This window comes from Ictalurus furcatus, chromosome 4 (assembly GCF_023375685.1).
Source record: "Ictalurus furcatus strain D&B chromosome 4, Billie_1.0, whole genome shotgun sequence".
Taxonomy (NCBI): Eukaryota; Metazoa; Chordata; class Actinopteri; order Siluriformes; family Ictaluridae; genus Ictalurus; species Ictalurus furcatus.
This window is the reverse complement of record NC_071258.1, coordinates 23,314,271-23,332,765: the sequence shown is the minus strand read 5'-3', so window position 1 is coordinate 23,332,765 and position 18,495 is coordinate 23,314,271. Positions and strand designations below refer to the sequence as shown.

General features: G+C 42.5%; 1 protein-coding gene across 1 annotated transcript; it reads left to right on the top strand.

Annotated features, from left to right (window-relative positions):
- The first annotated feature begins 724 nt into the window (after positions 1–724).
- On the top strand, positions 725–10,950 carry LOC128606870 (NLR family CARD domain-containing protein 3-like). Its single transcript, XM_053623379.1, is given in 8 exon segments — positions 725–959; positions 1,230–2,991; positions 3,183–3,356; positions 3,566–3,733; positions 8,817–8,990; positions 9,195–9,368; positions 9,517–9,684; positions 10,083–10,950. Coding segments are annotated over 8 exon segments (3,021 nt in total). The 5' UTR covers positions 725–736; the 3' UTR covers positions 10,261–10,950.
- Positions 10,951–18,495: the final 7,545 nt, after the last annotated feature.

Here is an 18,495-nt window from a genome sequence, read left to right as displayed (position 1 = left end):
TTTATCTCCTGGTGCAAATTGTCCCAACTGGAAACACATATTATAGTGCCATTGCTGCCTTTCCTGTGCCCGAAGCCAGTTCTCCATGTGTGTGTGGAGTTTCAGGGGTTCAGATATCACAGCTGTGTGGACCAGAGCTGTAGGATGTGTGCTGAAGTTTTTAAAAAAGAGTAATTTACAATGTTTGTTTATCCACAGAAACCAAAAACAGAAACCAAAAATCAACTGCAGAAATTGGATGGAGTCCATATTCAAGGTGTGTGTGTGTGTGTGTGTGTGTGTGTGTGTGTGTGTGTGTGTGTGTGTGTGTGTGTGTTCTTTAAACATTAAAAAGTAGATTAAAGTAATTTACAGTGAACTTTATAGTAAACAATTTACAGTTACAGCAGCATTATGTGTAATCAGACAAAAGTGCATTTCAGTCTGTTTTAAAGTTACAGCTTTACCTCTGACGTACAAAGTGCTGACACTGGAGACTCCTTCCATAAATGTTAAATAAACATCTCCTTACAGAAAACTTTACTATATTAACAATTACTCATATTTTTAAAATCTATTTATGTGGAGCGTTCGCCGTACAAGTCCCTGTAAATCAGCTGTTACTAAACATATTAGAATGAGAAAATGAATCCAGTTAACACCTTCTGACCAATCAGAATCCAGAATTCAACAGCAATGTGGTATAAAATCATATAACAGGTTATGTAGCATTTTTATTTATTTATTTAGTAATTTTATGTTATTGTGTTGTTTAAATCAGGAGCTGGAGGCCAAAGTCATCACTCTGTTGAAGAATGAGCTGAACAGGTTCAAGAAGCTACTGAGTGCTGATTCCCCAGCATGCTCTGAAGAGGAGGAGGAGGAGGATCTGCACTGTTTCAGAGAGGGTGTGCTGAAGATCACACTGCACATCCTGAAGAACATGAAGCAGAAAGATCTCGCTCACACACTGCAGATCAGTAAGAGCTTTAGATTATTACAATATTCTATCACTTTAAATAACACACTGGGCCACCGGTCTATATTTTCATACTGATTTTTATCCTAATGAATACAGTTTTTTTAAACAAATAAATGACCCAGAGATAATCCTAATGTTTTGGTTCTTTTACATCATATTTATGTATTTATTAGGAATGAATTTCAGTTTTTGACTAATATTGATCTTCACACTGTGGATAGTATCCATACATTAAAATAATGACCATCACATTTTTCCTGTTTGTTAGAGCTGGCCTATGTGTATCAGCGAAAGCTCAAATCCAGACTTCTAGATAAATGTAAAAGAATTAATGAAGGAATCTCACAGCATGGGACATTAACACTTCTGAATCAGATCTACACAGAGCTCTACGTCACAGAGGGTGGGAGTGGAGACGTCAATAATGAACATGAGGTGAGACAGATTGAGACAGCGTCCAGGAGACCAGCAGCAGAGGAGACACACATCAAACGTAATGATCTCTTTAAAGACAAGTCCATCAGAAGTGTGCTGACTAAAGGAGTAGCTGGAATTGGAAAAACAGTCTCTGTGCAAAAGTTCATTCTGGACTGGGCTAAAGGGAAAGCGAATTAGGACGTCATCTTCATGTTTCCACTTCCCTTTAGAGAGCTGAATTTGGTGAAGCAGGAACATCTCAGTTTGATGAGCCTTCTTCATCAGTTTTTCCCTGAAATTAAGGACTTGGAAGTAATAGACAGTGATACCTACAAAGTCCTGTTCATCTTTGATGGTCTGGATGAGTGTCGACTTCCTCTAAATTTCCAGAAGAATGAGATGTTGTGGGATGTGACAGAGTCAGTCTCAGTGGATGTGCTGCTGACAAACCTCATCAAGGGGAATCTGCTTCCCTCTGCTCTCCTCTGGATAACCACTCGACCAGCAGCAGCCAATCAAATCCCTCCTGAGTGTGTAGACCAGGTAACAGAGGTACGAGGGTTCAATGATTCTCAGAAAGAGAAGTACTTCAGGAAGAGGATCAGGGATCGGAGCCTGTCCAATAAAATCATCATACACATGAAGTCTTCCAGAAGCCTCTACAACATGTGCCACATCCCAGTCTTCTGCTGGATCTCAGCCACTGTTCTAGAGAGAATGTTGGGTGAAGCAGAGTGTGGAGAGATCCCCAAGACTCTGACTCAAATGTTCACACACTTCCTGATCTTTCAGATCAAACACAAGGACCAAAAGTACCATCAGAAATGTGACCTTGATCTTCCCCAGACCAGAGAGAGTATCCTTGCACTGGGAAAACTGGCTTTCCAACAGCTGGAGAAAGGAAGCCTGATGTTCTATGAGGAAGACATGAGAGAGTGTAGCATTGATGTCAGAGAAGTGGCAGTGTACTCAGGAGTGTGTACCCAAATCTTCAGAACAGAGTCTGGACTCCACCTGGGGAAGATGTTCAGCTTTGTGCATCTGAGTGTTCAGGAGTTTTTGGCTGCATTATATGCATTTCTCTGCTTCTTTGACAAAAACCCAACAAAAGAACAAACCACTGTTCTTTCTGGTCTTTTCACCATATCAGAAATGTCTGACTTCCTCAAGAGTGCAGTGGATCAGGCCTTACAGAGTGACAACAGACACTTGGATCTTTTCCTCCGCTTCCTTCTGGGCCTCTCAGTGGAGTCTAATCAGGAGCTCATTCGAGGTCTGCTGACACACAAAGGAAACAGCTATAACTGCCAAAAGGACATAGTTAAGTACATCAAGTCCAAGTTAGAACACAATCCACCTCCAGAGAGATCCATCAATCTGTTCTACTGTCTGAACGAGTTACATGATGATTCATTAGTGAAAGAGATCCAAAGCTACATGAGCTCAGGACGTCTCTCTGAAGCTGAACTCTCACCTGCTCAGTGGCCTGCTCTGGTCTTTGTGTTGCTGACATCAGAGGAGGATCTGGAAGTGTTTGAGCTACAGAAGTTCATAAAGTCAGATGAATGCTTTAAGAGACTGCTACCAGTTGTCCAGGAAGCCACAAGAGTTTTGTAAGTAAAAACTGTTTCTCTATTAAACTCAGTGTTTAGGAATGAGAGGAGCTGTTCTGAGTGGATTTCACAACAATACGCCTAACTACTCTTTATAATTTATTCATCCTAAATAGGGATGCGTTGTAACTGATACTGGTACCGATACCAACATCTGATACATTTTCTGATGTGTCATTTTCTCCTTTCAGGCTCAGTGAGTGTAACCTGACAGAGAGAAGCTGCTCGGCTTTATACACAGTTCTCAGCTCAGAATCCTCCAAGCTGACTGAGGTGGATCTGAGCAGGAATCCTTTAGAGGATTCAGGAGTGAAGCTGCTTTGTGCTGGACTGAAGAGTCCAAACTGTAAACTGGAGAAACTGAGGTCAGTTCATCTCTCCTATTGAGAGAGAATGTTTGTACATTATACAACATCTCTAGCTTTACTTGTTGTAGAGCTGCCAACATTACTAACAAGAAAATCACAGCAGGAAAAACAGAATATTATGGGGGTCGGTGCTAAGTGCATGAACTATAAAAATGTATCTGCAGAAATGGAATAATAAGCAAGCATTTATTTTGTCCTTTGTTTAGACTTTCAGACTGCAGTATAACAGAGGAAGGATACGCTGCTCTGGCTGAAGCTCTGAAATCATCACACCTGATAGAGCTGGATCTCAGAGGGAACGACCCTGGAGCATCAGGAGTGAAGCTGCTCACTGATTTACTACAGAATCCACACTGTACACTGGACACACTGAGGTAAGCAATATATACTTCACTTTTATTAGTGGAAATAATTATTTCAATAGAAAGTCGACTTCGATGCACTACAATAACTACTAACAAATAGAACTGACTGTTTTAATTAGAACAATTCCATCAACGCCACTAAATACCAATTCAGCTCTGAAGCAGCTTTAGTCATGGCTCTAAAAGGGGATAGACCTTCATTTTAATCTGCATTTACAATGATGAACACCTTGTTCAAGATTCCCTTGTCCACATTTAACACTTTAACAGCACCAAAGCATCCCTAGACCATCACACTTCCTCCACCATGCTTAACAGATGGCATCAAGCACTCCTCCAACATCTTCTCATTTGTTCTGAGCCATACAAGTGTCCTTCTCTGTGATCCAAACACCTCAAACTTAGATTTGTCTGTCCATAACACTTTTGTCCAATCATCCTCTGTCCAGTGTCTTTCTTTTACCCATTTTGACCTTTTCCATTTATTGGCAGGTTACAATTATGGCTTTTCTTTGAATCTATGACTAGAAGGCAGCTTCCCAGAGTCACATATTCACTGTTAAAGATGGGACTGGTGTTTTTCAGTCACTATTTAATAATCCTGTGAGGTGTCTGTTTCACAAACTGGAGAATCTGATGTATTTTTCCTCCTGCACAGTTGTGCAGTGTAACACACTTGGAGAAAAGCACTATGTATCTGCTTCTGTATGCGTGATCTACAGATGGAACAGCAGTGATTGACAGGGGAAAGAGAGTACGCCTCTCTCACCCATACAGCATGGGCAATTTTGCTCACGGCTATGGATGTCTGTGGCATTGTCGGGATTCGATTTAGCGATCTTCTGACGATAGGGCGAATCATGGGTGTAGATTTGGTTTGGATATTTGGGGGGTTTGAAGTGTGACTGGGTATGTTACCCAATATTATTTTATATTAATATTAATGGAGCATTCTAAAATAGACCTGGGCCATCTGTTAACAGAAGACGGTGTGACACCACATCCAGTGTGAACAACCTTGTTGTTGATGATGATGGGAACCATTACAATAAAATGTAGCTAACAGACCACAAGGCTGTTTTTCGATAACATATTATATTGATAATTATGGCTACATCGAAATGAATTAGCTCGCTAGCTACAATATATGTGGAGTGTCCTTATCTAGATTACACCATGGTATCCTGCCTCCTTCTGAGTACATGTTTAATATTGTTTTTACTGTCCCTCTCTGACCAGCGATGTAAAACAGTCTGCTGTTCAGCGCTTCTCTTCATCTTCAGAGCTCCCTGTGCTCTCCCAGTAACATAGCACTAATCAAGAGTTGTGCAATGGAGGGGGTTCTTAGTATTTTTATCTGATTTATTATGACAAACTAATTCAGAACACCAATAATGTTAGAAAATAAATTACTTCTACATATGTTTCAATTCATCATGGAATAAATAATGGGGGGAGAATTCTGGGTACATTTACATCTATTCATTTAGGAGATGCTTTTATCCAAAGCGACTTACAAATGAGGAGATACAAGCAAAGCGATATATCAAGCAGAGAACAATAGAAGTAGTGCTACTGTACACGATCTTTAATTGAGTTCTAGAAAAGCAAAGTGCCAAAGTAGGTGTTTTGGGGTTTTTTAGGGTTTTTTTTTAGGATAATATGGGGTTGGTGTTTTAGGGGTTAGTGAGGTGTTCACAGAAGAGGTGGATCTTTAGCTGTTTCTTGAAGATAGTGACAGATTCTGCGGTCCACATTGAGGTTGGAAGTTCATTCCACCAATGATGGACAGTTAGTGTGAAGGTTCTGGAAAGGGACCTTGAGCCACGCTGAGTAGGTACTACTAAGCATCGGTTGTTAATCAATCGCAGATTGTGTGAGGGAACCTTCAGGAGAGAGTTGAGGTAGGAGGGTGTGGTTCCAGACAAGGTCTTGTAGGTGAGCATCAAGGCCTTGAATTTGATGCGGGTGGCTACAGGAAGCCAGTGGAGGGAGATGAAGAGGGGTGTGACACGGGTTCTCTTGGGCTGGTTGAAGACGAGGTGTGCTGCTGCATTCTGAATCATCTGAAGGGGTTTGATGGAGCTGGCTGGGAGGCCCAAGAGTAGTGAGTTGCAGTAGTCCAGTTTTGAGATAACAAGAGCCTGGACTAGTAGCTGTGTGGCCTGTTCACTGAGGTAGGGTCTGATTTTCTTGATGTTTTACAGGATTAACCTACAGGGCCGTGCAGTTTTTGAAATATGGTCTGTAAAGGTCAAGCTGTCATCAAGAATCACCCCGAGGTTCCTGGCTGTCCTGGTTGGCTTGAGTGTGGTTGATCTGAGCTGTACAGTGAGGCTGTGGTTGATTGAGGGGCAGGCTGGGATGATGAGTAGCTCAGATTTTGCCAGGTTGAGCTTAAGGTGGTGTTCCCTCATCCAGTCCAATATGTCCCACAGGCAAGCAGAGATTCGTGCAGAGACAGATGGATCATCAGGCTGGAAGGACAAATGGAGCTGGATGGATATGAGAAGCCATGAGACTCAATCACCTACCCCAGAGATGTAGTATAAATAGAAAAGTGCAGTGGACCCATTACTGACCCCTGAGGAACTCCAGTTGTGAGCTGCTGAGTTTCAGAAATACCTCCCCTCCACAGTACCTTTAAGGATCTGTCTGAGAGATATAATTCCACCCAGCGCAGAGCCGTTCCAGTGATGTCTAGGCTGGAGAGAGTTGACAGGAGGATCTGATGGTTCACAGTGTCAAAAGCAGCAGAGAGATCGAGCAGGATGAGGACAGATGATCTAGAGGTTGCTCTTGCTAGTCATACACAGCAAAATGACCAGTGTTGATTTAACACCCACAGTGTTGAATTCACACCCTTCAGTGTTTATATAAGTCCATTGGACTCATATAAACACTATAGGTGTTAATTCAACACTAGGGATTTTACTCTGTGAGGCTTCAGTGATGAAAAGCAAAGCAGTCTCTGTGGAGTGATTGCTTTTGAAGCCAGACTGCTTGGTGTCCAGGAGGTCGTTCTGGGTGAGAAAAATGGAGAGTTGATTAAAAACAGATCTTTCAAGGATTTTGGAAATAAAATTGAGGAGGGAAACAGGTCTGTAGTTGTCAGACTATATCTCTTAACCTAACTACAGTATCTCACAAAAGTGAGTACACCCCTCACATTTTTGTAAATATTTGATTATATCTTTTAATGTGACAAAACTGAAGAAATGACACTTTGCTACAATGTAAAGTAGTGAGTGTACAGCTTGTATAACAGTGTACATTTTCTGTCCCCTCAAAATAACTCAACACAGTCATTAATGTCTAAACCGCTGGCAAGAAAAGTGAGTACACCCTTAAGTGAAAATGTCCAAATTGGGCCCAATTAGACATTTTCCCTCCCCGGTGTCATGTGACTTGTTAGTGTTACAAGGTCTCAGGTGTGAATGGGGAGCAGGTGTGTTAAATTTGGTGTCACTGCTCTCACACTCCCTCATACTGGTCACTGGAATTTCAACATGGTACCTCATGGCAAATAACTCTCTGAGGATCTGAAAAAATGAATTGTTGCTCTACATAAAGATGGCCTAGGCTATAAGAAGATTGCCAATGATTGTATATCTCTTAGTAATTGATTTAATCTAATCTGCCCCTTCTAGCAATTACATTTCTCTGTGCCAGAATACCACCAGTGTGGATGGTCATGGAAATACAGAGAACATGCAATGCTGTAAACTTATGCCTCATTTTTGTTTGTATGCCATGATCAAACATGCATGCGCACACACAGTTTCAGTATGGTAGTGTTATGTGACCATCTTAAGGTGGACCTATTATGCCCCTTTTTAAACGATGTAATATAAGTCTCAGGTGTGTCTGTAAAGTTTCAGCTCATGGATCATTTATTAGACCGTGCTGTAAATGCCCCTTTTTGGATGGAAGCAAAAACAGTGTTTCTGTGTGTGTCTCTTTAAATGCAAATGAGCTGCTGCTCCCCGCCCCCTTTCCAGAAGGGGACTGTGCCCTTACAGCTCGTGCTTCGGATACATCGGCAACAACAAATCAGGAGAACCAGTATGACTGACACCGTAAATACCAGTGTTCAGTGCTATATATATGAATTATACAGACTGAAAGCATTTTCGGGTTAAAAATAAAAATGCGGACATAGCTCTGGTCTCTGTGAATACAATCAGAGACAATGGTAACTTTAGCCGTATTAGCCGTGGAATCTGCTAACAAGCACTTTCAGAAAGGTGATTTGCAAACATTCAGAAAATATAAAGTGTGATAGTTACGTCTTCTGGATATGAAGCTGGATCACGGACAGTTGGTACTGATCCATGCTTGAGAATAAACTTTTCAGCAAATCCTGTGTTGTATTGACCCTCGTTCATAAAGCAGTCTGGTGTGAAATGATTCGCACAAACATGTACAAATTTAGGTAATCTTGGGGGCACATTTCCATCCATCCATCCGTCCATCTTCTATACCGCTTTTCCTTTTCAGGGTCATGGGGAAACCTGGAGCCTATCCCAGGGAGCATCGGGCACAAGGCGGGGTACACCCTGGACAGGGTGGGGCACATTTCCTTTAAAAATAAAACCTCTCCACTGCGTCTTCAGTGGCTCTGACGCCGGGAGTACATGAAGACTCTTATGTTCATTCTTACAGCCAACAACAGAACACTTCTTCTCATCACTGTAGCTGCTCCAGCATGGAGAACATGGCGCACTGTGTGCAGCTCACTCAGGGGAGGAGATATACTAATAGAGCAGAGTCAGTCACCAGTCATGGGCGGGGCCTGTTCCAATGTGACGTCACTGTTTCTGATTTATGGGGAATATAAAAAAGGGTGGTAGTATACACACACTGCCGACACACACTTATGTTTTTGCATGAATTCTCCTTTAAATAAAGTGCATTAATTATGAATTAACAATTTTAAAGCAAAAAAGATTGTAGAAAATGATATTGTGCCATGTCTAGTGCAGATTCAACACCATGGCTAATGGATTTGTCTGCAGTATTAACGAGACTAAAGATAAAATGAACTCTGAAAGTGCTATTAATGTAATTTACTTTTGTCCCCCTGCTGCAGGCTGCTGAAAAGTGCTGATGCAGAGAAGGCCTGTGATTTTCTGACTGAGGTTCTGGGTAAAAACCCCTTACTGCAGAGAGAACTGGATCTGAGTGGAAAAATAAAAGGAGATTCAGGAGTGAAGCAGCTCTCTGCTCTACTGGAGGATTTACACTGCAGACCTGAGAAACTCATGTGTGTACTGTAATGTTATTTTTAATATAAAATTACATTTCTTATTTTTATGCATGAAAAAATCTGGTTATTTTATATTTTGCGTACCACTTTACTAAATCTGACCACTGCATGATTCATGTGAATTCTCTGACTGATCAACCTTGGGATAAAACTGTTGCTTAAAGTGAAGATTTTCTTTCCACTGTTACCCGTTATCTTTAGGCTAAAGAGCTATGGTGTTACAGAAGAAGGCTGTTCTGCTTTGACTTCATCTTTTCATTCTCATTCTGCACACATAAGAGAGATGGATCTGAGTGAGAATAAATGTGGAAACTCTGGAGTGCAGAAGCTTTGTGCACTGCTGCAACATCAGCCCTGTAACCTGCAGATACTGAGGTGAGTTTCTGGTTCTGCTGTTTAAAACTTACATAAGAGCTTGTGACTTTACATGTAGAATCCAAACACAGGCTACATGTGGAAAAATAATACAATATAAAGCTTTAATCAGACATCAGACTGTTAGTAATGCCATCAAATGTTGTAGACTTTCAGACTGCAGTATATCAGAGGAAGGATACGCTGCTCTGGCTGAAGCTCTGAAATCATCACACCTGATAGAGCTGGATCTCAGAGAGAACGACCCTGGAGCATTAGGAGTGAAGCTGCTCACTGATTTACTACAGGATCCACACTGTAAACTAATGACACTGAGGTGAGAAAAAAAAAGATCTAGATAACCATAAACAGCTATATTTCTATCACTTTAGCATTTAGCATTTGAAAATGATTTAATTCTGCTGAATGATTTAATTTGAATGATTTGATGTCACTCTATCCCACTGTAATGTTAAGTGGGTTTGCTGATTATCCAGGAAACAGTGCTGGATAGAGTTTTGTGCTTGAACAGTTATAAATAGTAACAGTAAAGACTGATAATGAATATTTTATTAAGAAATGAGGATTAGTGTGCTATGATTCTGGAACAGATATAGCTGGATAAGGATCCACACTGAAAACAGAAACTGAAGCACAGCTAAAGCACATAAAAATCAGTTTCATATTGCTCTCATTACACAGTTATTAACCTGCTGATATCATTTTTCTTTACAGGTTGTTGAAAAGTGCTGATGCAGAGGAAGCCTACAAGTGTCTTACTAACATTTTCAGTGAAAACCCCTTACTGCACACGGAGCTGGATCTGAGATACAAGACACCTGAACATGTCAAAGTGAAGCATCTCTCGGCTCTGCTGCAGGATCCACATTACAGACTGCAGAAACTTACGTAAGGAACAACTATAAACATATAGACCTCTATTTACATGCATTATTGTAATTAATGTGTGTGGAGTGTGTCATTAACAGAGAGCACAATGGCCAACCTTAGCGTGTGAAACATTATTAGCAATATGCTTATTAAGAGAGTGTGAGCTGCTGTGAATTGAAGCTTCCATGTCCGAGTGTACTTCTGTCTGTGCACTCTCAGCAGGATCACATGATCACACTTCACTTTCACTCGCTCCATAAACTACTTACTGAAGATGAGAGTTTACATAGTTTTTCATTCTCAATTTTCAAATACATTTATTTTAAGAGCCTTTTTTTGTGGACGAGAGGCCAATGTGCTGAGAAAAAATACATACATAAAACATCCATATACTGTATGTGTGGGCGGGGCCTTGGAGTATGGTAGGATGTAAGTATATCCCTATTTGGATGGGATTAGATGTACATGAGGTCCTGGGGTAATTTCCTTTTTTACAGGAGCTCCTCTGTGACTTTATTTCCGTCCAGATCGGCCATATCAGTGTTTTTCTCAGAGAAAACTCCAGACTGAATTACCTACTGTACTGTTTCTCACCAAACTCGGCGCTCATCTGATCATTTTAGTCCAGATACACATCTGTGATTTTCTATGCAGATGTCACATCGTGTTGGAAATAAAAGCTGTTGGACTGCTGCTACTTGCTGTATTTAGTGTATCAGAGCCCCTCCTTGAGATATTCAACACTGCCCGAGTCACCGAATGGAAAATGCTTCTCATATACTTTGTGATTATTGTTTTATTGTATTTTCAAATTGCTGCTGAACTTTGGTTAATCCCAAACTGAAATAAGAGCCAGTGTGTCTTCTCCACTTCAGCACCTTTCTGACTGCTTGGACACCATGTTGTGAACGGAGCGTGATCTTATGACCATGTCTGGGTTTGTAGAAAATAAAACCTGCTAGAATCTCACTCCTCCTGTAGTCAGTGTAAAACTGTATTACAGGCGTCCCCCTGATAAACTAATCCAATCTGAATAGGGCTTATGTGCTGCTGTTATTGTCTTCTTCTCAATAGTACACAAGTGTTATGAGACTGCTAGTTCTGCTAAAATATCAGTATGAAATGTAATATTTTATTATGCAGATGTGACTGCACTGCTGATCTAATTGTATAACCCAGCTGCAAACTCTCCATAATCTATTCCTTTTAATTCTGCGTCATGTTACAAATACATTTATCTACATTTACATTTATTCATTTAGCAGATGCTTTTACAGAGATGTACAAATGAGGAAATACAAGCAAAGCAATATATCAAGTGGAGAACAATACAAGTAGTGCTACTGTACAAGATTTTTAATTAAATACACCTGTTACGAGGTCAAGAAAAGCCTGTGGCCAAGAAAATACCCGAAGTATACCAGGCTATAGAGCCGCAAAAATGAGTATAGACTAATTTTCTACACGGACTGGCCTTGAAATAAATGACTGTGTCCATAACTCAGGTGGAACTCGTACAGACTACAGTAAGGTACTAATAATATAAAACATGCCTTATTTTATATACACTTACTGATCACTTTATTAGGAGCACCTATATACTTGATCATTCATGTAATTTTCCAATCAGCCAATCATGTGGCAGCAGCACAATGCATGAAATCATACTGATACAGATCATGAGCTTCAGTTAATGTTCATATCAAAGATCAGAACGGAGGAACATGTGATCTCTGTGACTTTGACTGTTGCATGGTTGTTGGTTTGAGTATTTCTGAAACTGCTGGGAGATCACACACAACATTCTCTAGGATTTATACAGAATGGTGCAGAAAACAAAAAACATCCAGTGAGCATCAGTTATGTGGGTGGAAACGCCATGTTGATGAGAGAGGTGAGAGGAGAAGGACCAGACTGGTTTAAACTGACAGGAACGTAACCAGTATAACCAAATAACAAATAACCACCTCTCTACAAACATGCTGAGCAGAAAAGCATCTCAGAACACACAACACATCAAACCTTGAGGATGGGCTACAACAGCAGAAGACCACATCTGAGGCTACAGTGGACACAGACTCACCCAAACTGGACAGATGAGGATTGGGAAACCATCACCTGGTGTTTTTTTCCCAATCTTCTGCCCAGTTTTGGTGAGGCTGTGAGTGTGTGTACTCATTCCTTCATTCAAGTGCTTTATCCTGGTCATTGTGAGCACCTAGGGGGCAATTTAGTGTAGCTAATCCACCTTTCTGTATGTTTTTGGATGGTGGGAGAAAACAGGAGAACCGCTGAAACACTACACAGACAGTAACCAGAGATCAGGATCAAACCAGAGACTCTGGAGCTGTGAGGCAGCAACGGTACCCAGTGTGTTACTGTACCATCACCAATATAAAGTATTGCATGTGTACTGAACAATAGAAGTGTTTGACTTTAATTGCTGTAGTGGTGTCAGTATCATTTTAAATACATTTAGAACGAAACCTAAACAATGTCCTGACAACTTTCAGGTGTTATTATGAAACGATGAGCACAGTCTGTGCTGTATCTAACAAACCTGAAACTAGGAAACAAAGTTACATTAAGTGACACTATCTCACATTAATGAAAGGAAACAGGAGAAACTAACAACTGAAAACAGCAAAATAAATTACACACAGGACAAAAGTGCTGCACAAACAACTAAAGGACAAAAGACACACGAGAGCAAGTGAATGAAATGAAAAATTCACAATGTAAGGATAAACTGAAAAACCAGACAGTCAGGAAGAGGACAAGATTTTTGGCTAAAGCCTAGAGAGAATTTGGGCTGTGAGAGTAAATGGTGGACAGGAAGTGGATCACTGGGTGTGTTCTAGCAGAGAATAACCTGACCTCCTCCTTCTCTCTCTCTCTCTTTCTCTCTCTCACTCTCTCTCTTTCTCTCTCTCACACTCTCGCGCTCTCTCTCTCTCTCTCTCTCTCACTCTCTCTCTCTCTAGGTTGTATAAAGGCAGAATTACAGAAGATGACTGGTCACATTTGACTTCTGCTCTGGTTTTAAATCCTTCACACCTGAGAGAGTTGGATCTAAATGGGAATAATCCAGGAGAGTCTGGACTGAGAAATCTGTGTGAGTTCCTGAAGAATCCTAAATGTAACCTGCAGAAACTAAAGTGAGTAATTAACCTGTACATTTTAAATAGTCCAAATTTATTATAACACTAATAATCTTTTAGCAGTTTAATATTCTTCACTCAATTATAATTCATCTAGAAAGACTTTCTGAATATGTATTAATATATTTAAATGATTATAAATATTATTATAAAACTACAATGTATTAGGTATATACGGTGAGTTCAAAAAGTATTCCGAAAATATCTACATTTTATTGAATTATAGATTTCATTCTAAATGGATTAATAATAACCCAATAACCCATACTGACTAACTCAGACTTGAACTCCACAGAACACACACATTATACATGTATATTTAATTTTTTAATAAGGCACTAATTATCTTTTCTTCTCTCCCTCTGCAGTCTATGGAACAGTGTAAGTGGGAAATCCTGCACAGATTTGGCTTCAGCTCTCTGTACAAATCCATCACACATCAGAGAGCTGGATCTGAGTCGGTGTAACCTAGGAGACTCAGGAGTGGAGAAGCTCTGTGATCTACTGAGGAAACACGAGTGTAAACTAGAGAAACTGGGGTGAATAACTCAGTGATGTGATGAAACAGCTTTATAATAAAAAGCAGTAACCAGAACAAAGCTCTTACCAGTCCTAGCTACTAATGTGTCTAACTTGCTCTCTAGATTAGATTTATTATCAGTAATAAAGATTAAATAAATATTATTTGAACTCTGGTGATGAGGAGGATGTGGGATTAGGAACAAGTAGTGCGAGGTATACAGTAGTTATAGCATTGAGGTGCTTTGCACTACAGGGAAGTGTATTTCATTTAAACATAGACACTGAATAAAAAGCTTTATAAAATCTAACATGAAGTAGTGCAGTGGAAGCTCAGGGGTTAAAGCATTGGGTTATTGATTGGAAGGTTGTGAGTTCAAATCTCAGCACCAACAAGCTGCTATTATTGGGTCCTTGAGGAACCCCTCAGCTGTATCCTGTCTCAGTTATAAGTCATTATAACTGAGACATTATATTTAATGTTTTGTTTTTACGTTTCTAAGAGTCTGAGCTGATCACGTAAACACCAGCATTAAGGTGTAATTATTGTAGGGCAGAGCGGGGAACGACGTAACGCAGGGCAAAATGTAACATGGACTTTTTATGTTATTACACAAGGTCAAGCAGCGTGTACTTCTGACCACATTACCACATTTACGAGTGACGATCTGCATCAAAGTTTCTACTTGTTCTCATCAAATCTGTGTCAAAAAGGGTTTTATTTTGGTTTCTGAGCTGTGTGTAAATTACAGACTCCAACCTTATATTACTTTAACCTCCATCTTCTTGCCTACAACGTAGCAGCATTTTGTAATGTGACCAACTCACAGCACATGTTAGATAGGCTTAAGTACAACCTCCATACTGCGGGGTTAGCTGTTACACAGCTCTACAACTAAACTGCCTTTAATGAACAACAAGAAGTTCATTCTCTCTCATATAAAATAAGAAGAAATTTCTTGAAAGGTTTTATTGACAGAATGAGACAGTGAGTAATAAAACCCTTCTGTAAGAGGTGGGAGCATAAACTGTGCACTGAAGGGTATAAACACGATGTTTATCATGTTTGTGATGAACAGTAGAACTGTGTTGACCTGTTCGTTGTGTTTTTAAAAACACTGGGCAGGAAACTTTACACTGTTGCCAGTGCTCAGGGAATTTATTTCCATCTGTTTGTAAAGATTTCAAAAGGAAAAGAGAAAAGTTCTAAAAAGTGGTGTTTATTTGCTGTCCTTCCTTGTTTACTAAAAATGTTTGCCACACAGCCTCATGTCAGTATACATATACAGTTTGACATGTGTAATATCTATCAACTGATCGCTTTGTCATATCAGAGTTTCCACTAAGAAATGTTGGTGCTGGCCGATGTGTCCAGGAATGATAAAGTTTATCGGACAAACTGGAAAAATCTGGTCATCTCATTCCGCTATTTATCTTACACCCTAACGTTTTGAGCTGTGCATAGTATATGTGATTGTGGGGGCGGGGGCGTGGTCAAGCGTCAGCTGTTAGAACAAGTTTACTTGTGTGTGTGTGAATGTATGTGTGTGTGTGATTGTATGTGTGTGTATGTGTGTGTGTATATGTGTGTGCGTGAGTGTGTATATGTGTATGTATGTGTGTGTGTGTATGTGTGTGTATATGTGTGTGTGATTGTGTGTATGTATGTGTGTGTGTATGTGTGTATGTATGTGTATGTGAGTGTATGAGTGTGTGTGTGTGTATGTATGTGTGTGTGTGAGTGTATGAGTGTGTATGTGTGTGTGTGTGTATGTGTGTGTGTGTATGAGTGTATGAGTTTGTGTGTGTGTGTATGTGTGTGTGTGTGATTATATGTGTGTGTATGTGTGTGTGTGTGTATGAGTGTATGAGTTTGTGTGTGTGTGTGTATGTGTGTGTGTGTGTGATTATATGTGTGTGTATGTGTGTGTGTATGTATGTGTGTGTGTGTTAGTGTGTGAGTATGTGTATGTATGTGTGTGTGTGAGTGTATGAGTTTGTGTGTGTGATTGTATGTGTGTGTGTATATGTGTGTGCGTGAGTGTGTATATGTGTATGTATGTGTGTGTGTGTATGTGTGTGTATATGTGTGTGTGATTGTGTGTATGTATGTGTGTGTGTATGTATGTGTATGTGAGTGTATGAGTGTGTGTGTGTGTATGTATGTGTGTGTGTGTGTATGTGTGTGTATGTATGTGTGTGTGTGAGTGTGTATGTGTGTGTGTATGAGTGTATGAGTTTGTGTGTGTGTGTGTATGTGTGTGTGTGTGATTATATGTGTGTGTATGTGTGTGTGTATGTATGTGTGTGTGTGTTAGTGTGTGAGTATGTGTATGTATGTGTGTGTGTGAGTGTATGAGTTTGTGTGTGTGTGTGTGTGTGTATGTGTGTTAGTGTGTGAGTGTGTGTGTGTGTGTATGTGTGTGTGTGTTAGTGTGTGAGTATATGTATTGTAGGGGAATTAGCCCGGGGAAGGGCGGAGCACAGACCCACAAGAGACAGGTTTCAGTCAAAACGGGGGTTTTATTTGTCTGTGTGGGAGCTGTCTGTAGTGAAGAGGTGAGTGTGTGTGAGTGTGAGGGGTTTTGTGGGGGTGTGGCTGGCGTTGTGACGTCCTCGAGGGCGTGTCAGGGTTCCCGAGAGGTGTGTGTGGGTTTCCCGTGCCGTCATCCACCGTCGAACGCGATCTCACCACCCAGCGGTCTCGTCCGCACTCGCACCTTCGGGGAGAGAAGGAGAGAGAGAGAGAAAGAGATTAGCGAGAGGATACCGTCGTGCTAAAGGTTGGAGTGCCTCTGTGCTGCTGAAGAGCGCGCATGGAGTCTGTCTCTTAGCCGTCCTCCTCACACGGGCGGAAGAGCGTCCTTTTATCCTCTTCCGCCGTCGCCTGAGTGGTGGAATTTCCCCGACGGACTCCCCAATTGCCGGCCGGTGTAGCGTCGACGGTCCTGCCCCACCGTGACGGTCCTTCCAGCTGATGGTGTGTTTGGCAAGAGGCTGTCCGCTTCGTGCCGGCGCGGCAGTCGGGGAAGGAGCGACTTTCTTATTATGCGCGCTGGCTGTCGGTCCGTCGCGACAGTAGCCCCCCCTCAGCTCCGAGCCTACTGCCGCTCGGTGGTGGGCCCAGAGTGCGTCTTGCCGCGAGAGCCCATCTGCATTACCATGTTGGGCCCCCGCCCGGTGCTGGACCTGATACGAGAAGTCCTGTAAGGCGAGGAACCAGCGGGTTACCCGGGCGTTTGTGTCTTTGGCCTTGGCCATCCACTGTAGGGGGGCGTGGTCCGTTACGAGGACGAAGTGCCGGCCAGCCAGGTAGTACCGCAGCTCCTCGATGGCCCATTTTATTGCCAGGGCCTCTCGCTCGACGGCTGCGTATTTCCTCGCAGCGGGGGACAACTTCCAGCTGATATAGAGGACCGGGTGTTCTTCTCCGTCGAAGGTTTGCGAGAGGACTGCGCCAAGCCCGGTCTCAGACGCATCGGTGTGCACCGTGAATGGGAGGGCAAAGTCCGGGTTGCGTAGTACCGGCGCGCTGGTGAGAGCACATTTCAGGGCTTGGAAGGCTCTCTCTGCGTCGGCTGACCACCTAACCCGGTCTGGCTGGCCCTTCTTTGTGAGATCTGAGAGGGGGGAAGCTACAGCAGAGAAGTTAGGTACGAACCTCCGGTAGTACCCCGCCAACCCCAAGAACGCACGTACCTGTTTCTTTGACGTGGGACGAGGGTAGTCCTTTACGGCCTCGATTTTCTTTGTTTGTGGCTTCAGCATCCCCCGGCCAATGCGGTATCCCAGGTACTGGGCCTCAGTCAGCCCTAGGTGGCATTTCTTGGGGTTGGCTGTCAGGCCGGCCTCCCGGAGCGCCTTCAAGACCTCCCCTAGATGAAACAGGTGGTCTGCCCATGTGGAGGAGTGGATGACTACGTCGTCCAGGTAGGCAGCTGCAAACATGCGGTGGGGCCGCAGGAGGATGTCCATCAACCTCTGGAACGTTGCGGGTGCCCCGTGTAGCCCAAAGGGGAGAACCCGGTACTGCCAGTGACCGGTGGCCGTGCTAAAGGCCGTCTTGGGTCTTGCGTCCGGCGCTAGCGCAACTTGCCAGTAACCTTTGGTCAGGTCCAAGGTAGATATGAACCGGGCCCTCCCCAGTCGCTCCACGAGGTCGTCCACTCAGGAGAGGGGATAGCTGTCGAACTCCGATACCTGGTTCAGCTTCCGGAAGTCGTTGCAAAGCCGCATGCTCCCATCCGGCTTCGGCACGACGACAATGGGGCTGGACCAGGGGCTGCTAGACTCCTCTATGATGCGATCCCGCAGCATTCGGCCAATTTCTTCCTCGATGGCTTTGCGCCGGGCCTCTGGAACACGGTAGGGCCTTTGTCTCACCACTACGCCGGGAGGAGTTTTGATCTCGTGGTGGACCAGCTGTGTCATCCCTGGGGAGGCCGAAAACACATCAGAGAATTGGTCTACCAACTCAGTGAGCTCCTGTCTCTGGGCGGGGGTAAGGTCCTCCCCCAAACCGACCAAGGTACGCTTGCCATGGTCTGTGTCCCGGGCCGCGTATGCCGACACTACCG